Source organism: Malaya genurostris, chromosome 3 (assembly GCF_030247185.1).
Source record: "Malaya genurostris strain Urasoe2022 chromosome 3, Malgen_1.1, whole genome shotgun sequence".
Classification (NCBI taxonomy): Eukaryota; Metazoa; Arthropoda; class Insecta; order Diptera; family Culicidae; genus Malaya; species Malaya genurostris.
The window spans coordinates 3,354,738-3,382,691 of NC_080572.1; the positions used below are offsets into that span (position 1 = coordinate 3,354,738).

Sequence of the window (27,954 nt, forward strand, 5' to 3'; positions counted from 1 at the left end):
GTTGAATGTTCATCTTTTATATCAATACAGTTGTACAACAACAAATACTTTTTTCTCTTTCTCAGAACGCCTTCTGTTTGGCTGGCGTTGACATGGGTCAAATCAGACCGGTTTTTCATTAATATACTATTGAAACACTTCAATGTTGTTGCAAAACACGTTCAAGTTAAAAAATTTCGAATCTATTCATAGTTAGATTATATAAATCCTTCAACAAATCTCTGAGCTATGAGCTTTCAAAATACGAGAAAGGGAAAGTTTTCCTCGTTGATTCTCGTTGATACCAAACATTTCAGAAAAGTTTAGTTTTGAATTATTTGAGATTAAGTCGTACAACTGAAAATTTTATCATAAAATTGCTGATCATATTTCCGAAGGAATGTAGCAAAAATTATGTTGATACGTTAGGTACAACCGGAGATATTCACGATTAAAAACTTATCACTCTCTCAGAGGGTAAATTCTGAAAAGGCGCCCCATAGTAAAGTAAGTCGTATACACGACAAAAGACTAAAGATTTGACTTTTGTCGTGAACACGACTTACTTTACTTTGGGGCGCCATTTCAAATTTTACCCTCTGAGAGAGTGATAAGTTTTTGATCGTGAATATCACTTGTTGTGACTAACGTATCAACTTAATTTTTGCTGCATGCCATCGGAAATATGATCATCAATTTATGATGCTGTTTTCAGTTGTCTGACATAATCACAAATAATTCAAAATTAAAGTATTCTAAAATGTTTCGTAACAACGAGTATTAAAGAAGAAAACTCATAACTCGCAGGAAGTGAAGCAAGTGCATCATTCCGGTTGGTTCTGGGCCAGAGCTCAGTTCCAGTTCCAGTATGAGGAATTTAGTTCAGTATTGAATCAATTGCGCGACCATCGCAGAGCCAGTTTCCCTTCAAAGAAAAACGATTGCGTCATCCAGCTGCTGGTCGTTTGCATTGGAGCGAAATAGAACGAAAAGTGAACAACGGTGGGGAGCATTATGCCGAATCAGCCCTTTGAATGGCTTCTAAATGTTATCCAAAGACCTATTAGAATTACTTATCTGTTGCAATATGCGAATCGGAAGTAAGTATAATCAGTTTAATGAATGTTTACAGTCTGATAGATTCAAATTCGAAAGTTTTCGCATTATTTCTCGACTGGTTTTTAATTGGATTTCGTGTATATTGGTTTGAATGCATTTTGTTGACTTCAGAGTGTGCAAGTGGCGTCAGACATTTGATTGTTCTTTAAATTTGCATTGAATTAGAGGATTTTTTTTCGCATGATATTCAATAAAGAATTTTTTTAAAGTATAACCTTTTAGTAAACATTAATTTTGAGTTAGTTGTGGTTTTCTGGATATTCTGTCACAAATTACTTATCATATCTTTGATAACGAGGAGAACAAATCATGTTGACACGCTAAATAAAACAAGAGATATTCACGGTCCAAAGCTTACCAGTCTTCCATATGATAAATTATGTAAAGGCGTCCCAAAAATTTGCTACTTCATTCATTCTTGCCTGTGTAGTTGACTCGTTCAGCTCAGACCAGAATTCAGGTTCAGAATCATATTCAAGAGTTAAGTTCTGAAATTCAGCTTCCGAATCCTAAACCAGATTTTCGTTTTCATATCTAGAATCTAGTTCAAAAATTTTGTTTTCCGTCTAGAATCCAACACCGGAATCGAGTTTTAGAATTCAGACACTGAAACCGAATCTGGAACTGAGACCAAGATCTTAATTCCAGACCTGGACTCTGGAACTAAATTTCGGAAATGAAAAAATGAGGTTCAGACCAAAATTCCTGTCCGGAATTAAGATTTAGAATTCAATTACAGAATTCAGTATCAGAATTCAGGACCAAAATTCTGAAACCGAAGAGAAATCTAGGGTTTCAGAAATCATATTCAAAATTCAGATGTATTTCCACAATTCAGCTCTGAAATGCATGCCAAAATCCAGGTTCAGGGTTCAGTTCTAGAGGGTAGGTCTAGAATTTGTTATAACAAATTAAGAACTATTTTCTGAAGATTTTGGAACTAAACTCGGGATAAGGATTCTAGAACCAAATCTCGACGGTAAGTTTTGCATCCAAATTTGAAGACTGTATCTTGGACCGAAATTCTGTAACAAAAATACAACTACAAACCAAAATCCAGATCAAGAATCAGTGCTAGAATTCACTTCCAGAACACAGATTTAATGACCAGCTCTACAACCCAGACTTAATTTCCGAGGTATGGTTCAGAGTTCAGTTCCAGAATCAAGCATCAAAATTGAGTTTCAGAAAATTGGTTTTAGAATTACAGGTTAAAAATTCAGATTTTTTAACATCCGAACCATCCATTTTATTCGTATTCACGTCCTCCAGTTATGTTTCTGACATTACCCTCCCGTCTATTTTATGATGAGTTATACTCTTTCCGAGATTGAACTTTAAAGAACAAGATTTTTGCTTCAATCTATACTCGAATGTATCAACCGGTTTGCCGATTTGTCCCGTAGTCCATCATCTTGAATAGAACGATGCTTCAATTAAGAATGCTGCTACGTTGGACTACATTGCTCTTGACGGAAAGTGGTTGACATAAATTTGAATTAGATAACTTTTTAATGATTTGCCCGGATCTTCGGATGCAGTTTCGCTGAACACTCAATCGAAGAAAGGTTTCGGTTTAGTCCCCGGGGCAGGCAGTTCAGGTCGTTGCCAAATGTGTCCCTTGACGATGCAACTGCAGAATCATGCTGATTATGGTGATGAGGAGTAGGACGGTGTGATGATGATGATGATGATGATGAAGGTTCCATGTTTTGGAATAACTTCACTTTGCGTCTCGTTCTTCACTGGATACTGCTTCGGCATGAAGTCTGCCGGATGTAAAACGGCAAAATCCAGTGTCAGTCTCGCAGACTCAGTCGGAAGATGGGGACAAGTCGAATATATCTCGACCGCCGGTTCCACTATGACAAACGAAACCGGTGGCAAGGATTGTGTTATGCAGGATTATAGTAATGTCGAAGCTAACTTTATGCTCGGGGCGAGACTTGGCTTTCTCGTTGTTGGTCGGTCCGTTGGTTGGTCTGTCGGTCGGTCGGTTGGTTGGTTGGTTTTGAAAAGTTTCACCGAGGTGGAAGTTTTCTGCTTCGGTGTTCCGCTCGGAGCCTTATACCGGAGATAATCCGACGGAGAGGGTGTGCTGGGGATGGGAGACAGTTTGTCTGGGGAGTCAGAAATTTGTCGGCTAGCTGGTTGTTGAATAGTTTTTGGCATATAAGATTTTGCTGTTTTTGATTTATACACGTTTCACACCTCAAAATGTGTGAGAGAAATGAAATTTTAACAACTTGTACGTGTCCTGCACGGTTCGGTTATATCCACAGGTCCCTCCTAAAGCTAGGACCAGGCAGAGAAAGGTCCAGGTGGAAATTCCACTTTAAACTTTAACTCGTTCTTTTTAGTTCATATTTTAGTGCAACGTTGGTAAATTAGAGTGAAATTTTCAATCCCGGCTAACCGCATTGGAGATATCGAACGAATTGGCAAACCGCAGTCCGAAACGAATTTTCATGTCAACCGGGACGAAAGATTGTTAGTAGCCTCTATTGCAGGAGAGTCATAAAAACAAACGTTCGGCACAATGCCGCCAGTACCGAATCGAAAGGTTAACAGAAATAGTTTAGCAATAACCGTAAATTTCGTCTAATGATGTGTGCCTGAAGTTGAAAGTCGTTACGTAAAAGTGATATGGTTTAAAAATGTTCGGCACTTGGCCACAATAGTGCAAAATTAAAACTCAATTTAACAATCTGAAGCTTCAATAGACATTCAGTGTAAATTTCCTACCAACATCTGCCTGACTAAATTCGCATCAATTCACAATCGCATTGAGGACCGACGAATGTCACACTAACTATTCCGGGGAGCTACAAACCGTCATGTGTACCGAAACATCCCTCTGCTCAGCCTCACGACCATCGAGGACAGCAACAAGCGAACATTTGACGGGTTGAATTCTGATCCCAGGCAGGACTTTCCACACGTAGACAGCAACATGAAATGTAACATGACAGCAGAAACTAAATGTATTTGATTTGGATAACCCCACCGCACGGCACGCGTGTGACGTGACAATTACCCATAACTCAGATTGGGATACAAAATTTACTAAATCGCTACCCATTTCCGAGCAACACCATATAATTACTATCCGGAGGATTCTCTCTCTCTCTCTTTGCAGTAGTCGGATAGCTGTAGATAATTAATGCATTTCAATTGTCTCATTAGTATGCAGCATTGACGAGTGAAGCTGCGCATCGTGGGCTGCCGTGCACTTCCGATAAGAGTCTGGAAATGGTGGTAGCTCACTTTTTGGAAGAGTGCCACATCAACAGAGAAGGGCGTATACACCATTTTTCCATCATCTTAATAACCCTTCCAGAATTTTTCTCCAAGGTATTCCATTAAGGAATAAAAATGAAAAGAGGTAATTTCAACGATGCTGCAGCGAACCAATCTAGTCAGCCGGGCACGACGAACGAAAGAGTCAACAAAGTCATTTACACGTGATCATCATTAGAGTCCAGCTACAGCGAACATTATTGGCCTTCTTGGATCGCATTTTTTGCACTTTGTAACATTGAACTAGAGTGAGCAACAACTTTTTTCTACAATCCGGACTTGGCATGTCTGTAGCCCCCTTTTTTTTTGTATACTTTCTTGATGCCAAGCGAGCGAGCGAAAAATAAAAAAAAAACTCCTTCTACAGGCTTTTCGGTTCTCGTCAGAAGCAAAGTGGCATTTTTGAAAAGTTCCCCACGGCGATGGTTATGGTTCCGCTGTGGTTTTTCTTTTGCTTGCAGAAGTTGCAGTTGCTTCGGGATGAGATGAAAGGAAAGGGTGAGCTGTTGTTTGTTTTGGAATTACCCTTTCGATGGTGGAGATTTATAAGTCAAACAATTCCGAAAGTCGCCGAGAGTTGATTATGAGTCACAAGTGATTTCTAATTATACCGAATTACGTTGGGTTGTATGAATAAAATGTAGTAGAGTCTGATGTTTGTAGAACCATTTCGAAAAATAAAGTTCCGCAGATTAAAATGAACTGTTGGTTTGAATGAAAACAAACCCGGAAAAGCAGACCTAAGCATGCGCAAAGCGAGAAATCTACTTACTGCTGCTAAAATGTTTGTTTTAGATTCAAGAGAAAATTTTAATACATGTTTACTTTTATATATCTTTCAGTTCATAACAGAAGTCATGAGACCTCGACTGATTTTCAATCGCATTAGGTTCATAAAATTTAGATTTTGGTGGGATTTGGCTTCTTGCCATTACGGAAAAATAACCATAGGTTCTGGTGGTGACAACATACAAGAGCCCTTCCTAAACATCAGAGCTCCATCAATCTACGTACAGCAGTGTAGCGGTATAGCGGTTAAAATGTGAAAAAAAGTCTGACTAGCAATAACATCTTCGAAGCCCATCCCATTATTACCATAGATATGGTGAAAACTGCATTAGCTAAACAGAAAAGATCAACTAGCGCTGGCCCTGATAGAATACCCTCCATTGTTATTAAGAATTGCTCGGAAAGTCTACAGGTTCCTTTGATGATATTATTCAATATTTCTTTGCGCTCAGCTATTTTTCCTAATTCATGGAAGAAATCGTTCATCTTTCCTGTATTTAAAAAAGGCGGGTGGGTAATGTCAGAGACATAATTGGATGTCGTGAATACGAAAAAAACTGGCACGCTCCCATAACTTTTCCGAATATCAGTTAGTTGATTGATTGTATGAATTGTGCAAGCTTTCCCCTTTTTCACTAATAGAGTATTTCTCACATGAAATCGATCGAGAACAGCTGTGGCAGATAATGCACGAATACGGTTTCCCGGATAAACTGACGCGATTGGTCAAAGCAACGATGGATAGAGTGATGTGCTACGTCTGGGACGCTCTCGAGTCCCTTCGAATCTCGGAGAGGGCTACGTCAAGGTGATGGACTTTCTTGTATCTTGTTCAATATTGCCCTGGAAGGTGTGATTCGAACAGCGAGGATCGACACGAGTGGCCCGATCTTCCAAAAGTCCGTACACCTTTTAGGCTTCGCTGACGATGTTGATATTGTGACACGTAACCTTGAGAAGATGACGGAAACCTACATCGGACTGAAAGCTGAAGCTATGCGTATCGGACTGGCCATAAATGCGTCGAAAACAAAATACATGAGAGGAAGAGGCTCTAGAGAAGAAACACCACCACGAATATTGATAGACGGTGACGATATCGAGGTGGTTGACGAGTTCGTGTATTTGGGTTCATTGGTGACCGCCGATAATGACACCAGCAGAGAAATTCATAGAAGTATTTTGGCAGGGAATCGTGCGTACTTTGGACTCAGAAAAACCCTCCGATCGAGAAAAGTACGCCACCGCACGAAATTGACCATCTACAAAACGCTCAGTAGACCGGTTGTTCTCTATGACCACGAGACCTGGACTATGTTGGCAGAGGACCAACGCGCCCTCAGTGTTTTCGAAAGAAAGGTACTGAGGACCATCTATGGCGGAGTGCAGATGGAAGAAGGAATGTGGAGACGGCGTATGAATCACGAATTGCAACAGCTGCTAGCAGAACCACCTATCGTACGGACAGCTAAAATCGGACGTCTACGATGGGCTGGGCATGTCATAAGGATGTCGGACGACAGCCCAGTGAAAATGGTTCTTGAATCTAATTCGACTGGTACAAGAAGAAGAGGAGCGCAGCGAGCAAGGTGGATCGATCAAGTGGAGGGTGATCTCAGAAGCATCCGTGCCTTGAGTGGCTGGCGACGAGCAGCCATGGACCGAGTTATGTGGAGACGTATGCTTGATACAGCAAAGGACATCCCAGGCCTATAGCTGTTAGGTAGGTAGGTAGGTCACATGACATTTCGTTTTATACCTGCTACTGGCAGCGGTGTACGGACAGCCCCTTTGCCAAAATACCTTTTCCTGTTCACAGAACGGGAAACAGTGAGACGACAGGTTCTCGATGTTGCTTTCGTGTGTGTCTTGTTTCGAGAACAGTTGCTCAGCAAATGGTAGGAAAAATGAATCACTCAACTTTTATATGGATGCTCTTGTACAGAAGCAGACATCTCGCGTTCTGATTGGCTGGCGCTGTCATGGGTCAAATCAAACAGGTTTTTGAATAGTGTACTATTGAAAAACTTCAATGTTGTTGCAATACACGTTCAAGTTGAAAATGTTCGATTCTATTGGTAGTTAGGTTATATAAATCCTTCCACATATCACTGAGCTATGAGCTTTCAAAATACGGGAAAGGCAAACGCGCCTCATGAATTATCCTCTTTGATCCTCGTTGATACCAAACATTTCAGAAAAGTTTAATTTTGAACTATTTAGGATTATGTCACACAACTGAAAATTGTGACCATATTTCCGATGGCATGTAGCAAGAATTATGTTGGTTCATTAGATACAACAGGAGATATTCACGATCAAAAACAAATCACTCTCTCAGAGGGTAAATTTTGAAAAGGGGCCCCATAGTAAGGTAAGTCGTATTCACGACAAAAGGAAATAAATGCAATATATCAAATTACCGCGGAATTGCTGCAGCAGGTTGACGCCATACATACAGACTTCTCCGCTGCTTTTGATAAAATAAATCACCAAATAGCTATTGCCAAACTTGACAGACTTGGATTCAATGGATCATTTTTTAACCTGATTGGTCGTAGTATGATAACTAAAATCGGAGACTGCACAGCTGCACCTTTTCGAGCTAACTCGGGTGTACCTCAAGGCAGTCATCTTGGACCCTTTTTATTTTTACTTTATCTGAACGATTTGAACCATTCGATGCAATGCTTGAAATTATCTTTTGCCGACGATTTTAAATTGTTCCATCTTATTAAAGATAACGAAGATGCCAGATTCCTACAAAAAAAGTTGAATATTTTCTCAAACTGGTGCGACCTCAATAGAGTGGTATTAATCCTATCTAAATGTTCCGTGATCTCTTTTACTCGTAAACGCACAACCGTAGTATTTAACTATGCTATTTCCGGAACTATCCTCAAGCGAGAATCGACTGTAAAGGAACTTGGAGTCCTTTTGAATTCTAAAGTTAGTTTCAAACATCACGTCGAGTATATTATCTCTAAGGCTTCAAAGACATTTGGTTTTATTTTTCGAGTCACAAAGAACTTTAAAAGCATATATGTTATTGCTTAAAAACATTATATTGCGCACTGGTTCGTTCTATTCTAGAATACGCTTCTGTCGTCTGGGCCCCCTATTATCAACTGGACATCCAACGCATCGAAGCTATTCAGCGTAAATTTCTTCGCTTTGCTCTTCGTAGTCTTCCTTGGAGAGATCCCAACAACCTCCCAAGCTATCAGGAACGCTCTAAACTGATCGATCTACACCTCTTTCTTCGATCATCATCAATTCACCATTAGGCTCTCAATCCCCGGCTATCCACCATCTTCTTCGAAACTAACTAGATCTTTATGATGTTACTAATTATTTGTTGCTTCCTCCCTTCTCCATCTTTTCACCATCTATTGAGACAATTAACTTGATCTTTTGCCTCTTTCAACTTCTATCAAAACGCCGCCTTACCCCCAAGGGGGGCCCCTTCCCACTCCTTCGAACCCCTTTCGTAATCCCATTTACTACAACATTCACTTCTCTCTTTTTCTTTCCTGCATTGCTTCTATTCACCACACTCTCCGAGGGCAACTCTCTTTGATGTCCAGCATGCGCGACACCCGCCGAGTGTTTGTGAGTTGGGGGTTTTCCCGCGGACCCACACGGACAGCAGGATTACCGAAAAGCAAATGAGAGTTGCGACCTGAGCGTTTGAGGTTTTAGCCACGCAGAAGGTGCATTCTCCGTCGCTGCTGGTTGAAGGTTTAACTCCCACGACGTCTGCTACCATCGAACGCACGAAAAGAAATGATCGATTTTCATTTTTTTTTGCATAAATTTAATTTTTATTAAAACAGTTTGACGTTTTACAATGTTCTATTTTTACATATAGAGGGATTCAACAATTGGTTTTTCATCTCAGTTTTTGTAGTAATGTTTTTAACAATTTTTTGATTTTCTGCAGTTTGCTGGTTTACATTTTAACTTTGTAGTTGATGTATTTAATTTGATAACCTACGAATTTAATATAAGACCTAAGAAAACAATTCACGAATGATGTGATTTTCAGATACACTTCCTGCTTGCTGGTAGCGATTGTAGACTTCAACCATTTGTTCGTTGATCATTTTGATGTTGACCAGTTCGTGAATATCTGAGATTCGCGTGGACAGCGGGACCTGGAGTATCATCCGAAGATATTTATTCTGGATCACTTGAACTTTTCTCCTGTGTGTTGGAGCACAGTTCATCGAGATGGGCGAAGCATACAGCAGCATCGGACGGACGATTTGTGGATGAAACCATTATGCCAAACACTGTCGAAAGCATTCTCGATGTCCAGGAAGGCCATTATGGTAGATTTAGAGCCGGCCGGTTTTGTTACGGTTGATTTCATTTGTCACACGAAGCAGTTGGTGCACTGTCGAGTGACCTTTACGGAAGCCGAATTGTTCATCCGGGAGAATGCGGTGATCATCCACATGCATTTGAATGCGACTGTAGATGGAGCGTTCAAACAGTTTGCTGAGTGAAGATAGCAAGCTAATTGGTCGATAGCTTGACGGTGATGTCGGATTTTTTCCGGGCTTGAGGATAGGAACAACTTTTGCAAGTTTTCATTGCGACGGGAAATAGCTTAAGGCGAAGCAACTATTGAAAATTTTACAGAGCAACTCCAAAGATTTGGAACCCAGTTTTTTTCAGGACAACGTTAAAAAGCCCATCAAAACCGGGTGCCTTCATATTTCGAGTAAACTTGATGGTTTTCTTTATTTCATCAACGATAACACGGGCTTCGGGGGAAACTTCGACGGTAGCACGATCAGTGTGCAAGATTGACTCCTGGACTAAGTCTTCTTTCGGACTGACGATATTGGTACCGAGACAGTGCGACGATTTAAAGTGCAGAGCAATTGAATTAGCCTTTTCTTAGGGAGTAATGAGCAAAGCATCATTATCCTTCAACGGAGGAATCGGTTTGGGCTTCTCTTTCAGTACCTTGGCCAGCCGCCAGAAGGGACGAGAGTAGTCCGGAAGATGTTTAATATCTTTGGAAAAATTTCTATTCCGAATTTTTTCCAGTCTGATTTTTACAATCCGAGATAAAGCTTTGTAAAGAACTTTTCGGCTGTTATTCAGAGTTCGCTGATACTGACGCCTCAGCGAATTTTTTAGAGATATCAGTTGTTTGGTTTTATGATCGAGCTGGATAAACTTACGTGTGATCGGCACCACCGGAACATGTAGATCCTCAGATTCCTGCACTAACTTGGTAAATCTTTCTAATACTCTGTCGACGTCTTCGCAGGTCTCGATGGAAGTGGTATCATCAATGCGGCTTTCGATGTGATTTACCAACCGGTCCCAGTTAGCACGATGAAAGTTTTTACGGGAACTACGGGAACGAACGTATTCAGCACCGATCTCCAACATCACCGTGGTGGTCAGACGATAGTGCAGTTTTTGTTTCCGAAATAGATAAACCGATGACCATGTTTGTCAGAAATAGGTCGAGCGTAGATCCAACACCCGCATGTGAATAAAACGTGGGTTCATCCGGATTTGCGATGATATAATGTCCACACTGAGCATCTTCATGGAGAATTTTGCCATTTCTGTTCGTCGTTGCGCAGCCCCAGGAACCGGAGCGTGCATTTAAGTCACCAGCAATAATAAATTTGGTATTTCTGCGTGTCAGCTTCTGGAGATCATTCTGGAACTGATTGCTCTCGTTATCACGGGCACTGAACTGCTTAGGACAGTAAACTGTTATAAACACTATTTCACCGATTGATGTTGTAACTATGATGCCAAGCCCTTCGATGGTCGTTGTGTTGAAACTAGGCAGTAGCTTGAAGAGAATCCCTTTACGAATTGCTATCGCCACACCACCCCCTCCGGACGATGTGCGATCTAAGCGGACGAATGTGAAATCAGGAAGACTGAAGTTAACATTTGGCTTCAGATGCGTCTCAGTGATTGCAGCTATGTCGATTTTTTCGGCTTCTAGGAACTCGCTTAATTCCAGTTTTTTTTTGGTGCCACACTCCTGGCATTCCAATTAAGGACTCGGATTGAAGAACTGTCCATGGTTACAGTAAAATCTCATCATACCAGCCACCGAAATGGCGGTCTTGGGCTGTACGGCTCGCACGGGTTTGCTTATCCAACTCTAGGAATAGGAAGGCAAGTTGATCCATGGAATACATGCCACCGGTTTGGGTAGCACCTGTCACTTGAGCGTATGACCGAAATCCTGGAGGGGTAGGATTCATCGGATTTGGATTTGATGGCTGCGGAGCTAATGGCAGACCGGGAAGTACAGGGTTCAAGGGAGGGAAATTACTGATGTCGAATTCCACCTCCTTTTTGCGTTTCGGTTTATTCTTGTTGGATGTTCGTTTACGAAAATCGATGAACTCCTTACGCTTGGGGCACGTACGGCTGGTGGACAAGTGATCACCTCCACAATTGTGACACTTAACTATACCTATTTCTTCTTCCAACTGGCATTCATCTGGTTTGTGGTCAGCACCGCATTTCAGGCATCGAGGGCGAATATGGCAGTTTCTGGTTCCATGTCCAAAATTCAGACAATTGGAACATTGCGTGACATCACGATGTACGGGCTTGTAACGCTCCCACTGAACGGCAATATTGTGAAGTGTGCGGAGTGACTTCAGTTCGGCTAAAGTGATTGAACCACGTTTCAAATGGATCAGATACAGCTGGTCGCGATATTTAGCTTCCTTGTTGTGACGCATGATTTTGTAAATTGATTCTGGGACCAATTTTACATTTTCTTCAACACCTCCACTTCCATTTCAGGCAACCCACGCAACACCACTTTGAACGGCTTGTTCGCAGCGATGTCATGAGTGAAGTATTCCATTTTTCGTAATTCCAGATATCTTTCCACTGCTTTGAAATGACGAGTGGAAGGAACGGTGATTTTGTATCCATCAGAGCACAGTCTGATCGATGTTTGAAGGCCTTTGTTAACAAGGTCGGTAATATCCGTGATAAGATGTTCCGATTTTCCTTTCACATAGAACGGGGGAAGTTTCTCTTTCCTTTCTAATTCCTCTTCCGGAAGAATGGAGTACTGGTTGCTTGCCAAAAGCTTCTTGGAACTCGTTGTATCGGTTTCCCCATCAGCTGGGCGTTTTTTAGTTTGCCCTTTCGAAGAGCTCTTTTTACCCATGTCGGGTTGCTTCCTTTCGCGAGACAACGCGACGAGAACGACAACGATTTACTAACGATTTCAAATAAACTAACGGTGGTAAACCCGGGAGTAAGACACGTCCGAACTTAACAGAAGTACGATCGAGAATCCTGATGATCGATTTTCGACCATGGTTTCTCTTTTATACGCATTCAGTTGAAGATATGTGCCTGACTACCTCAAAATCGTCGTCCTTGCGCGAAAAACCCAAGCGAAAGTAAAGAGTTTTCCGCATTGTTTTCAAATTTTGAGAAAACTTAATTTTTGAGTTGTTTGTGGTTATCTCACACTGTTCAAAATATTATCCTAAAATCCTGATCATATTTTTGATGAAATGGTGAAAGAATTAGGTTGCTACCATTAATACAAGTCGAGATATTCACGATTAAGTTCTGCCCATTTCTCCAACGGTTCATGCAATTCTAAGTCTTTTGGCATCAAAATTTTTTTTTTCAATTTCGAAAATTTCATGTGCTCCCCCCTATGGCGATTTTTCAAGATATATGAACATTCCACTAAGTGGACTAAGAAGGCTTTTTTTAGATTAGCATCACTGTTCTCATACAAATAGGCAACGCAAATGTCAAGCACTAGTTAGGAAAAATGATGCTGACTGTGTGACATAAACACTGAAGTTCACTGCTTTTGTGAACTACTCGAATCAGTCTGAATCAATTGGTGTCAAAATTAGTATCCGAAATTATTTAATAAAAGTTTGAAATATATTTTCATGAGACTGTTATGAAAAAAGAGAAAGGCATTATTACACCACTAGGTGGATAAGGAAGGGTTTTTTTCAAGAACAGTGTCGTGTTTAAAGATCCATTTCAAGGACATACCCTTCTCTGTCAAAGCCAAGATGCCTGAGATACCGGCCCTATTCCGCTGTAAGAGTTACATCCCCATAGCTTGATTTTGGCACAACCGTGTAAAATCAGCACGCTTGTCATCTGAACCAAATTAAACAACAAATGTACATTAGAGAATTGTTTGGTTTTATAGAATCTAGTTAAGATCGAGGGTATCCAAGAATTCTCTGAAAAAGAGAAATCAGGTTATGAACGCATGACTGATGACTTTTTAGTGCGGTATGTGCTATATTAAACAAAGTGACAGACTGTGATAATGTCTGTGGAAATTCTTGTCCATCCAAAACCTCCTTGGAATATAGGTCTCAAGTTCTACAAACGTAATCGATGTTATTAGTGAGTTTCTTTTTTTTGTGGTCCATGCTCGTAGTATCACGTTCAATTAATGGGATTCATTGTGATGAATTATGATCAGCTCAGGTCTTAAGATCTACCAGAATAACAAAGTGCATGACCGAACCTATCGTGATACCACTTACAACCAGTAGGGTTATTGTAGATACTCTGGGTATCTACAAAGTATCTACAATAAGTAGATGGGGGTTACCTGGAGCTCATGTCTTATGATCTACCAGAATAACAAAGTGCATTAACGAACTTAATCTTCATGTTCCATACTTGTGATTAACTGAAGTCCTCGGATGACCGGAAAAATATCTGAAATTACTACGAACAACATTAACAAGTTAGTCATAAGTTGCTGATTGCTCGAGTAGATCTCAAGACTTGTTTTCACTGAAGTTCTTGGAAAACTGGCAAGTTTATCGGACTTACGTACAATGTTGTTTGACAAATTTTTCATCGCAATACTCTTCAATTTCTTATCATTTTGAACAAATTGAATTGTTTCAGATTGATTGATAATTTTAGAAGTATGCATCATGATTCATGGTATCGAGCTTAAAACATTCACATTTCATTCCTTTGATGGAAATAATTTTTTTTTTCAATTTTCTTTCAGTTGATTCCTCAAATACTATTTGAAGTTACTCACACATACTCACCGCAGAAGTAATACTAAACCGTAGTTGGAATTGATCTTTTAAAGCTCGTGGATATTCTAGCAATCGCAAAATAATTCGACGAATGCTACAAAATTGCAGGTTGCATCATTTTTAAGGACCCCCCCCCCAACCGTTCAGTTGCACAACCGAACAAGCGGAAAAACTCAACGCGGAAAACACAATATTTTCATTATGTTCGACTTTGCCAAACTTGAAGCTGGAATAGCACTACAGTTTGTTTACTCCTACAAAGTAAATAACAATTAAACTGCAAGTTTCAAGTGCCTTTTCTCTTTCAGTCTCTATGTATCTATCTCTCTCTCTCCTTCGGTCTATCGGTCTCTCGGTCTCTCTACAGATCCACCTCTCCAATTCATCAGTCTGTCACTTGAGCTGAAAATTTTAATTTTTCGACGATGGTGGGAAAGGGAATCGGAAATGCATTCCGCTTGCAGCTCAGAGCTGATCGAAACGAGACTCCTCATTGTGAATGGTGCCAGATGGGCTCGTTCGTGTTCGGACGAATGCAGGGGCGCCGTGGCTGGAGCCGAGTGCAAGTGCAATAAGACAGTAGGCAAACAATGGATTTCCTCTGTCTGTTTTACTGCAGCAACGGAAGGGGAATGAGGGATAGGACTTGACGATTACTAAATCACGAATCCTGATCCTGCGAGACGAGGCTGTGACGCGGACAATTTGTCCATTTATGTTTCAGAGTAAAATGATGCTGCCTACGGCTTCAAGTGACTCAACGACACTTGGAATCGATTTTTCCTCAACTATAGTAACTCTGCCTTTCTATCTCTCTTTAGTTAGGTCTCTGTCGTTGATGCAGAGAAGTTTAGAATGCAGTTTTCCTCGAGTTTGGAGGATTTAATTATCGGACAAATTGTGCCCATGTCTGGCAACGTATGTGACTGAAGCTGTTTATGCTCAACTATCACCACCACCACCACCACCACCGCCGCCACCACCAACGCCAGCAGCCATGGAGATGTGTTTGCATGAACCTATCATACGCCTAAGTTGAATGACTAACTTAGTTGGCTTTGGCTAATGGGTACAACTACGGGCTGTGGTTCCTGTGCCGGGCTGCCAGTGTACGGGAATGCATCTAGTCTCTTTACTCGAACAAGCGATTTCGAGTGCTCGGTACACATTTTCATTTTCACATCACATTAAACTCGGTTTCATTCATCCACTGCAGACTACAAACCGGAGATCAGAGTGAGATAGATGCATTATCAGCTTACGGTAGTAGAGCACAGTTTGATGAATTAAACTCGAGGTAGTGTTTTTTTACACACAAAACTATCTACGCTGTGTTTTCCTAGCGAATGCAAACATACGTTGGTTGCCGGTGTCTTACCCATCTAACTAAATGCATTAGCCTGATTGCAATTATTCACCATCGTAATTACCTGTAAAAAGAAAGAAAAGAAAGAACAAATTAACTAATGTACGACAAGTTCTTTTCAAAGGAATAACTATAATTAAACAAACCATTAGAAGTAATTCGCTGGAAACGTCGATAACGAGCGAATTTAATATGTGCACCGACAGAGCTCGTAATCCGTCGCAGCTCATGTGGTATAATTATAACGAGCTTACTTCAAACCGCACTCCCACCTCCGCAAGCTACCATTTTCAGAACGCTAGGCTGCCGAAACGCATATCATCTTTTTTGCGAATTCCGGTCACGTTCTGCCAACGCAGGATGAAACCACGTGTGGCTCATTATCGTCATTTATGAAGACGTAGCAAGCGTAGAACTATTACACTGTAACAGGGAGAAAAGGCAACCCTGCCTACCGGACTCCCGGAGTGTGATTACCCTCACCCTTGAACATCAGTGCAGATCGCAGTTGGCTGCGAAGTTAATCAAAATCAAATTCGCAACAGATCTACTCGGTGTGTGGACTGTGACCACGATGTGTGCGCCTTTGGTGAGACGGTAAGTCCATTGAAGACATGGGCCGGCATAATCCAAAAGCGGAAAAGTTTCTCCGCACACGGGAGAAACGCATGATAGTCATAAAACACTCCCCTGTTCGATAGTCCCATTTGTTGGTGAATGAATCGAAAAACTAATGCGTAAAACTTCTAATGATTATTCATTATATTTTTGCGTGTCGGTTCACCCCCACTCCGAATTCAACTGCTGGTTTGCAGTGAACGGAATGTGCTGATCTAATCTAAACCACTTCCATAAGACGGTTCAGGATCTACAAGATTGAATAAATTGCTTTACTTTGACCTTCCAGTTCTAATCATCAATTTAATTCTTTCTTTCTAAAGACTGCAATTGATTCTCAGTAAACACAAAAAATCAAGATTACATACATTCAATACCAAACGAACGCAACGCTAAACCTAGACCCTCTCATTGCAGTGAAATCGATTGTTTAGGTCACTTATAGCATTGTATCTCCGAAACCAGAAGTGAAAGACAGTTGATTTTCGAACTTGATTTACAATCCATAACTTATATTCATTTCGAATTAATATAGATAGGTTCCCAGACAACCATTTTATATGAATAATGCAAACTGTTACTGTATAATACGTACATTTATGTACGTAATCGTATAATATGCTTCAAATGTGCCTTATACATGCTAAACTGGAGGCGATATACATGCATTTTTAGAAAATAGAAAACCTAATGCAACATATATAGTTGTTTAGTCCGACTTTCTTCAGTGAAGTTCTTTCGTTCTGTTGTACGGCTAATTTCAAAACTCAATACGACTTCAGAACATCACTTTTGAAATATAAACCCTAGCATATATGCGATGATAGCTATTCTTTTTAAGAACTTATTTAAAATGCTATGCGACTATATCCGCATTCGTTTTGAAGAAAAAAAACCCTTCTTAATCCACCTAGTGGTGTGATAATGCCTTTCTCTTCTTTCATAACAGTCTCATGAAAATATGTTTCATACATTTATTAAATAATTTTAGACGCCAATAGATTCAGATTGATTTGAGTAGTTCACAAAAGCATGCTTCAGTGTTTATGTCACACAGTCAGCATCATTTTTCCAAACTAGTGCTTGACATTTGCGCTGCCTATTTATATGAGAACAGTAATGCTAATCTAAAATAAAAAAGCCTTCTTAGTCCACTTAGTGAAATTTTCATATATCTTGAAAAATCACCATAGGGGGGAGTACATGAAATTTTCGAAATCGAAAAAAAATTTTTGATGCCAAAAGGCTTAGAATTGCATGAAACGTCGAGATTTAGTGTCATCTCGAAAAAAAAAATTTTTTGAAAAAATCGACTTTGGGACTTAGAAAAAATATGAAAATTTTTCTAAGTCCCAGAAAGTTGATTTTTTCAAAAAAAAATTTTTTTGAGATGACACTAAATTTCGATGTTTCATGCAGTTTTAAGAGTTTTGGCATCAAAAAAAATTTTCGATTTTGGAAATTTCATGTACTCCCCCCTATGGTGCTTTTTCAAGATCGAAAATTGTCAAACCTTTACCACCGGGCAGCACCCCTTAAGCATGTCCGATTTAGGTCAAATTTTGCATGAAGGCTTTTTTCGAGGTGCTTGAACTTTTGAGCACTAGAACTTAACGAAAATAGAGGTGATCCCAAAATTTTGGCACCCATATATATATATATATATATATATATATATATATATAAGAGCGGTAAAAATCAACGTGTTTTGTCGGTTACGTCACTTATACAATTATATATCTGGAACCAAAAGTCACAACCATTTGATCTTCGAACTTGATCAACGGCCCGACAGTAGCTTTCAAACGAGCCCAAGTTTGTTAAAATCGGATCAGCCATCTCTGAGAAAATTGAGCGCGTTCAAATACAACGCTTTTTGTCGGTTACGTCACTTATACAATCATATCTCCGGGACCAAAAGTCACAGCCATTTGATCTTCGAACTTGATCAATGGCCCGCCAGTAGCTTTCAAACGAGTCCAAGTTTGTTCAAATCGGTTCAGCCATCTCTGAGAAAATTGAGCGCGTTCAAATACAACGCTTTTTGTCGGTTACGTCACTTATACAATCATATCTCCGGAACCAAAAGTCACAGCCATTTTATCTTCGAACTTGATCAATGCCCCGATAGTAGCTTTCAAACGAGCCCAAGTTTGTTAAAATCGGTTGAGCCATCTCTGAGAAAATTGAGCGCGTTCAAATATCTTCGAAAAGTGCACACACATACACACACACATACACACACACACACATACACACACACACACACACACACACAGACATTTTCCGATCTCGTCGAGCTGAGTCGAATGGTATATAACACTATGGGTCTCCGAGGCTCCGTTCGAAAGTCGGTTTTTCCAGCAATTCTAATACCTTTCTATAGAGAAAGGCAAAAAGCCTTCTTAGTCCACTTAGTGAAATTTTCATATATCTTGAAAAATCACCATAGGGGGGAGTACATGAAATTTTCGAAATCGAAAAAAAATTTTTGATGCCAAAAGGCTTAGAATTGCATGAAACGTCGAGATTTAGTGTCATCTCGAAAAAAAATTTTTTTGAAAAAATCGACTTTTTGGGACTTAGAAAAAATATGAAAATTTTTCTAAGTCCCAGAAAGTTGATTTTTTCAAAAAAATTTTTTTTTGAGATGACACTAAATTTCGATGTTTTATGCAGTTTTAAGAGTTTTGGCATCAAAAAAAATTTTTGATTTTGGAAATTTCATGTACTCCCCCCTATGGTGCTTTTTCAAGATCGATAATTGTCAAACCTTTACCACCGGGCAGCACCCCTTAAGCATGTCCGATTTAGGTCAAATTTTGCATGAAGGCTTTTTTCGAGGTGCTTAAACTTTTGAGCACTAGAACTTTACGAAAATAGAGTTGATCCCAAAATTTTGGCACCCTTATATATACAAGAGCGGTAAAAATCAACGTGTTTTGTCGGTTACGTCACTTATACCATCATATATCTGGAACCAAAAGTCACAACCATTTGATCTTCGAACTTGATCAACGGCCCGACAGTAGCTTTCAAACGAGCCCAAGTTTGTTAAAATCGGATCAGCCATCTCTGAGAAAATTGAGCGCGTTCAAATACAACGCTTTTTGTCGGTTACGTCACTTATACAATCATATCTCCGGAACCAAAAGTCACAGCCATTTGATCTTCGAACTTGATCAATGGCCCGCCAGTAGCTTTCAAACGAGTCCAAGTTTGTTCAAATCGGTTCAGCCATCTCTGAGAAAATTGAGCGCGTTCAAATACAACGCTTTTTGTCGGTTACGTCACTTATACAATCATATCTCCGGAACCAAAAGTCACAGCCATTTTATCTTCGAACTTGATCAATGCCCCGATAGTAGCTTTCAAACGAGCCCAAGTTTGTTAAAATCGGTTGAGCCATCTCTGAGAAAATTGAGCGCGTTCAAATATCTTCGAAAAGTGCACACACATACACACACACATACACACACACACATACACACACACACACACACAGACATTTTCCGATCTCGTCGAGCTGAGTCGAATGGTATATAACACTATGGGTCTCCGAGGCTCCGTTCGAAAGTCGGTTTTTCCAGCAATTCTAATACCTTTCTATAGAGAAAGGCAAAAAGCCTTCTTAGTCCACTTAGTGAAATTTTCATATATCTTGAAAAATCACCATAGGGGGGAGTACATGAAATTTTCGAAATCGAAAAAAAATTTTTGATGCCAAAAGGCTTAGAATTGCATGAAACGTCGAGATTTAGTGTCATCTCGAAAAAAAATTTTTTTGAAAAAATCGACTTTTTGGGACTTAGAAAAAATATGAAAATTTTTCTAAGTCCCAGAAAGTTGATTTTTTCAAAAAAATTTTTTTTTGAGATGACACTAAATTTCGATGTTTTATGCAGTTTTAAGAGTTTTGGCATCAAAAAAAATTTTCGATTTTGGAAATTTCATGTACTCCCCCCTATGGTGCTTTTTCAAGATCGATAATTGTCAAACCTTTACCACCGGGCAGCACCCCTTAAGCATGTCCGATTTAGGTCAAATTTTGCATGAAGGCTTTTTTCGAGGTGCTTAAACTTTTGAGCACTAGAACTTTACGAAAATAGAGTTGATCCCAAAATTTTGGCACCCTTATATATACAAGAGCGGTAAAAATCAACGTGTTTTGTCGGTTACGTCACTTATACCATCATATATCTGGAACCAAAAGTCACAACCATTTGATCTTCGAACTTGATCAACGGCCCGACAGTAGCTTTCAAACGAGCCCAAGTTTGTTAAAATCGGATCAGCCATCTCTGAGAAAATTGAGCGCGTTCAAATACAACGCTTTTTGTCGGTTACGTCACTTATACAATCATATCTCCGGAACCAAAAGTCACAGCCATTTGATCTACGAACTTGATCAATGGCCCGCCAGTAGCTTTCAAACGAGTCCAAGTTTGTTCAAATCGGTTCAGCCATCTCTGAGAAAATTGAGCGCGTTCAAATACAACGCTTTTTGTCGGTTACGTCACTTATACAATCATATCTCCGGAACCAAAAGTCACAGCCATTTTATCTTCGAACTTGATCAATGCCCCGATAGTAGCTTTCAAACGAGCCCAAGTTTGTTAAAATCGGTTGAGCCATCTCTGAGAAAATTGAGCGCGTTCAAATATCTTCGAAAAGTGCACACACATACACACACACATACACACACACACACATACACACACACACACACACACAGACATTTTCCGATCTCGTCGAGCTGAGTCGAATGGTATATAACACTATGGGTCTCCGAGGCTCCGTTCGAAAGTCGGTTTTTCCAGCAATTCTAATACCTTTCTATAGAGAAAGGCAAAAAGCCTTCTTAGTCCACTTAGTGAAATTTTCATATATCTTGAAAAATCACCATAGGGGGGAGTACATGAAATTTTCGAAATCGAAAAAAAATTTTTGATGCCAAAAGGCTTAGAATTGCATGAAACGTCGAGATTTAGTGTCATCTCGAAAAAAAATTTTTTTGAAAAAATCGACTTTTTGGGACTTAGAAAAAATATGAAAATTTTTCTAAGTCCCAGAAAGTTGATTTTTTCAAAAAAATTTTTTTTTGAGATGACACTAAATTTCGATGTTTTATGCAGTTTTAAGAGTTTTGGCATCAAAAAAAATTTTCGATTTTGGAAATTTCATGTACTCCCCCCTATGGTGCTTTTTCAAGATCGATAATTGTCAAACCTTTACCACCGGGCAGCACCCCTTAAGCATGTCCGATTTAGGTCAAATTTTGCATGAAGGCTTTTTTCGAGGTGCTTAAACTTTTGAGCACTAGAACTTTACGAAAATAGAGTTGATCCCAAAATTTTGGCACCCTTATATATACAAGAGCGGTAAAAATCAACGTGTTTTGTCGGTTACGTCACTTATACCATCATATATCTGGAACCAAAAGTCACAACCATTTGATCTTCGAACTTGATCAACGGCCCGACAGTAGCTTTCAAACGAGCCCAAGTTTGTTAAAATCGGATCAGCCATCTCTGAGAAAATTGAGCGCGTTCAAATACAACGCTTTTTGTCGGTTACGTCACTTATACAATCATATCTCCGGAACCAAAAGTCACAGCCATTTGATCTTCGAACTTGATCAATGGCCCGCCAGTAGCTTTCAAACGAGTCCAAGTTTGTTCAAATCGGTTCAGCCATCTCTGAGAAAATTGAGCGCGTTCAAATACAACGCTTTTTGTCGGTTACGTCACTTATACAATCATATCTCCGGAACCAAAAGTCACAGCCATTTTATCTTCGAACTTGATCAATGCCCCGATAGTAGCTTTCAAACGAGCCCAAGTTTGTTAAAATCGGTTGAGCCATCTCTGAGAAAATTGAGCGCGTTCAAATATCTTCGAAAAGTGCACACACATACACACACACATACACACACACACACATACACACACACACACACACACAGACATTTTCCGATCTCGTCGAGCTGAGTCGAATGGTATATAACACTATGGGTCTCCGAGGCTCCGTTCGAAAGTCGGTTTTTCCAGCAATTCTAATACCTTTCTATAGAGAAAGGCAAAAAGCCTTCTTAGTCCACTTAGTGAAATTTTCATATATCTTGAAAAATCACCATAGGGGGGAGTACATGAAATTTTCGAAATCGAAAAAAAATTGTTGATGCCAAAAGGCTTAGAATTGCATGAAACGTCGAGATTTAGTGTCATCTCGAAAAAAAATTTTTTTGAAAAAATCGACTTTTTGGGACTTAGAAAAAATATGAAAATTTTTCTAAGTCCCAGAAAGTTGATTTTTTCAAAAAAATTTTTTTTTGAGATGACACTAAATTTCGATGTTTTATGCAGTTTTAAGAGTTTTGGCATCAAAAAAAATTTTCGATTTTGGAAATTTCATGTACTCCCCCCTATGGTGCTTTTTCAAGATCGATAATTGTCAAACCTTTACCACCGGGCAGCACCCCTTAAGCATGTCCGATTTAGGTCAAATTTTGCATGAAGGCTTTTTTCGAGGTGCTTAAACTTTTGAGCACTATAACTTTACGAAAATAGAGTTGATCCCAAAATTTTGGCACCCTTATATATACAAGAGCGGTAAAAATCAACGTGTTTTGTCGGTTACGTCACTTATACCATCATATATCTGGAACCAAAAGTCACAACCATTTGATCTTCGAACTTGATCAACGGCCCGACAGTAGCTTTCAAACGAGCCCAAGTTTGTTAAAATCGGATCAGCCATCTCTGAGAAAATTGAGCGCGTTCAAATACAACGCTTTTTGTCGGTTACGTCACTTATACAATCATATCTCCGGAACCAAAAGTCACAGCCATTTGATCTTCGAACTTAATCAATGGCCCGCCAGTAGCTTTCAAACGAGTCCAAGTTTGTTCAAATCGGTTCAGCCATCTCTGAGAAAATTGAGCGCGTTCAAATACAACGCTTTTTGTCGGTTACGTCACTTATACAATCATATCTCCGGAACCAAAAGTCACAGCCATTTTATCTTCGAACTTGATCAATGCCCCGATAGTAGCTTTCAAACGAGCCCAAGTTTGTTAAAATCGGTTGAGCCATCTCTGAGAAAATTGAGCGCGTTCAAATATCTTCGAAAAGTGCACACACATACACACACACATACACACACACACACACACATACACACACACACACACACACACACAGACATTTTCCGATCTCGTCGAGCTGAGTCGAATGGTATATAACACTATGGGTCTCCGAGGCTCCGTTCGAAAGTCGGTTTTTCCAGCAATTCTAATACCTTTCTATAGAGAAAGGCAAAAAGCCTTCTTAGTCCACTTAGTGAAATTTTCATATATCTTGAAAAATCACCATAGGGGGGAGTACATGAAATTTTCGAAATCGAAAAAAAATTTTTGATGCCAAAAGGCTTAGAATTGCATGAAACGTCGAGATTTAGTGTCATCTCGAAAAAAAATTTTTTTGAAAAAATCGACTTTTTGGGACTTAGAAAAAATATGAAAATTTTTCTAAGTCCCAGAAAGTTGATTTTTTCAAAAAAATTTTTTTTTGAGATGACACTAAATTTCGATGTTTTATGCAGTTTTAAGAGTTTTGGCATCAAAAAAAATTTTCGATTTTGGAAATTTCATGTACTCCCCCCTATGGTGCTTTTTCAAGATCGATAATTGTCAAACCTTTACCACCGGGCAGCACCCCTTAAGCATGTCCGATTTAGGTCAAATTTTGCATGAAGGCTTTTTTCGAGGTGCTTAAACTTTTGAGCACTAGAACTTTACGAAAATAGAGTTGATCCCAAAATTTTGGCACCCTTATATATACAAGAGCGGTAAAAATCAACGTGTTTTGTCGGTTACGTCACTTATACCATCATATATCTGGAACCAAAAGTCACAACCATTTGATCTTCGAACTTGATCAACGGCCCGACAGTAGCTTTCAAACGAGCCCAAGTTTGTTAAAATCGGATCAGCCATCTCTGAGAAAATTGAGCGCGTTCAAATACAACGCTTTTTGTCGGTTACGTCACTTATACAATCATATCTCCGGAACCAAAAGTCACAGCCATTTGATCTTCGAACTTGATCAATGGCCCGCCAGTAGCTTTCAAACGAGTCCAAGTTTGTTCAAATCGGTTCAGCCATCTCTGAGAAAATTGAGCGCGTTCAAATACAACGCTTTTTGTCGGTTACGTCACTTATACAATCATATCTCCGGAACCAAAAGTCACAGCCATTTCATCTTCGAACTTGATCAATGCCACGATAGTAGCTTTCAAACGAGCCCAAGTTTGTTAAAATCGGTTGAGCCATCTCTGAGAAAATTGAGCGCGTTCAAATATCTTCGAAAAGTGCACACACATACACACACACATACACACACACACATACACACACACACACACACACACACACACACACACACACAGACATTTTCCGATCTCGTCGAGCTGAGTCGAATGGTATATAACACTATGGGTCTCCGAGGCTCCGTTCGAAAGTCGGTTTTTCCAGCAATTCTAATACCTTTCTATAGAGAAAGGCAAAAAGCCTTCTTAGTCCACTTAGTGAAATTTTCATATATCTTGAAAAATCACCATAGGGGGGAGTACATGAAATTTTCGAAATCGAAAAAAAATTTTTGATGCCAAAAGGCTTAGAATTGCATGAAACGTCGAGATTTAGTGTCATCTCGAAAAAAAAAATTTTTTGAAAAAATCGACTTTGGGACTTAGAAAAAATATGAAAATTTTTCTAAGTCCCAGAAAGTTGATTTTTTCAAAAAAAAATTTTTTTGAGATGACACTAAATTTCGATGTTTCATGCAGTTTTAAGAGTTTTGGCATCAAAAAAAATTTTCGATTTTGGAAATTTCATGTACTCCCCCCTATGGTGCTTTTTCAAGATCGAAAATTGTCAAACCTTTACCACCGGGCAGCACCCCTTAAGCATGTCCGATTTAGGTCAAATTTTGCATGAAGGCTTTTTTCGAGGTGCTTGAACTTTTGAGCACTAGAACTTAACGAAAATAGAGGTGATCCCAAAATTTTGGCACCCATATATATATATATATAAGAGCGGTAAAAATCAACGTGTATTGTCGGTTACGTCACTTATACAATTATATATCTGGAACCAAAAGTCACAACCATTTGATCTTCGAACTTGATCAACGGCCCGACAGTAGCTTTCAAACGAGCCCAAGTTTGTTAAAATCGGATCAGCCATCTCTGAGAAAATTGAGCGCGTTCAAATACAACGCTTTTTGTCGGTTACGTCACTTATACAATCATATCTCCGGGACCAAAAGTCACAGCCATTTGATCTTCGAACTTGATCAATGGCCCGCCAGTAGCTTTCAAGCGAGTCCAAGTTTGTTCAAATCGGTTCAGCCATCTCTGAGAAAATTGAGCGCGTTCAAATACAACGCTTTTTGTCGGTTACGTCACTTATACAATCATATCTCCGGAACCAAAAGTCACAGCCATTTTATCTTCGAACTTGATCAATGCCCCGATAGTAGCTTTCAAACGAGCCCAAGTTTGTTAAAATCGGTTGAGCCATCTCTGAGAAAATTGAGCGCGTTCAAATATCTTCGAAAAGTGCACACACATACACACACACATACACACACACACACATACACACACACACACACACACACAGACAATTTCCGATCTCGTCGAACTGAGTCGAATGGTATATAACACTATGGGTCTCCGAGGCTCCGTTCGAAAGTCGGTTTTTCCAGCAATTCTAATACCTTTCTATAGAGAAAGGCAAAAGCCTTCTTAGTCCACTTAGTGAAATTTTCATATATCTTGAAAAATCACCATAGGGGGGAGTACATGAAATTTTCGAAATCGAAAAAAAATTTTTGATGCCAAAAGGCTTAGAATTGCATGAAACGTCGAGATTTAGTGTCATCTCGAAAAAAAAAATTTTTTGAAAAAATCGACTTTGGGACTTAGAAAAAATATGAAAATTTTTCTAAGTCCCAGAAAGTTGATTTTTTCAAAAAAAAATTTTTTTGAGATGACACTAAATTTCGATGTTTCATGCAGTTTTAAGAGTTTTGGCATCAAAAAAAATTTTCGATTTTGGAAATTTCATGTACTCCCCCCTATGGTGCTTTTTCAAGATCGAAAATTGTCAAACCTTTACCACCGGGCAGCACCCCTTAAGCATGTCCGATTTAGGTCAAATTTTGCATGAAGGCTTTTTTCGAGGTGCTTGAACTTTTGAGCACTAGAACTTAACGAAAATAGAGGTGATCCCAAAATTTTGGCACCCATATATATATATATAAGAGCGGTAAAAATCAACGTGTTTTGTCGGTTACGTCACTTATACAATTATATATCTGGAACCAAAAGTCACAACCATTTGATCTTCGAACTTGATCAACGGCCCGACAGTAGCTTTCAAACGAGCCCAAGTTTGTTAAAATCGGATCAGCCATCTCTGAGAAAATTGAGCGCGTTCAAATACAACGCTTTTTGTCGGTTACGTCACTTATACAATCATATCTCCGGGACCAAAAGTCACAGCCATTTGATCTTCGAACTTGATCAATGGCCCGCCAGTAGCTTTCAAACGAGTCCAAGTTTGTTCAAATCGGTTCAGCCATCTCTGAGAAAATTGAGCGCGTTCAAATACAACGCTTTTTGTCGGTTACGTCACTTATACAATCATATCTCCGGAACCAAAAGTCACAGCCATTTTATCTTCGAACTTGATCAATGCCCCGATAGTAGCTTTCAAACGAGCCCAAGTTTGTTAAAATCGGTTGAGCCATCTCTGAGAAAATTGAGCGCGTTCAAATATCTTCGAAAAGTGCACACACATACACACACACATACACACACACACACATACACACACACACACACACACAGACATTTTCCGATCTCGTCGAGCTGAGTCGAATGGTATATAACACTATGGGTCTCCGAGGCTCCGTTCGAAAGTCGGTTTTTCCAGCAATTCTAATACCTTTCTATAGAGAAAGGCAAAAAGCCTTCTTAGTCCACTTAGTGAAATTTTCATATATCTTGAAAAATCACCATAGGGGGGAGTACATGAAATTTTCGAAATCGAAAAAAAATTTTTGATGCCAAAAGGCTTAGAATTGCATGAAACGTCGAGATTTAGTGTCATCTCGAAAAAAAAAATTTTTTGAAAAAATCGACTTTGGGACTTAGAAAAAATATGAAAATTTTTCTAAGTCCCAGAAAGTTGATTTTTTCAAAAAAAAATTTTTTTGAGATGACACTAAATTTCGATGTTTCATGCAGTTTTAAGAGTTTTGGCATCAAAAAAAATTTTCGATTTTGGAAATTTCATGTACTCCCCCCTATGGTGCTTTTTCAAGATCGAAAATTGTCAAACCTTTACCACCGGGCAGCACCCCTTAAGCATGTCCGATTTAGGTCAAATTTTGCATGAAGGCTTTTTTCGAGGTGCTTGAACTTTTGAGCACTAGAACTTAACGAAAATAGAGGTGATCCCAAAATTTTGGCACCCATATATATATATATATATATATATAAGAGCGGTAAAAATCAACGTGTTTTGTCGGTTACGTCACTTATACAATTATATATCTGGAACCAAAAGTCACAACCATTTGATCTTCGAACTTGATCAACGGCCCGACAGTAGCTTTCAAACGAGCCCAAGTTTGTTAAAATCG

General features: G+C 39.4%; 1 protein-coding gene across 1 annotated transcript in view; it reads right to left on the reverse strand.

Moving 5' to 3' along the window:
* Positions 1-15,250: 15,250 nt before the first annotated feature.
* LOC131436773 (uncharacterized) overlaps positions 15,251-27,954 on the reverse strand; it is a 607,210-nt gene continuing 594,506 nt past the window's right edge. Inside the window, exon 4 of the mRNA XM_058605680.1 lies at positions 15,251-15,685. Coding sequence (XP_058461663.1) covers positions 15,666-15,685 — 20 coding nt within the window. The 3' untranslated portion in view covers positions 15,251-15,665. The remainder of the gene's footprint in view (positions 15,686-27,954) is intronic.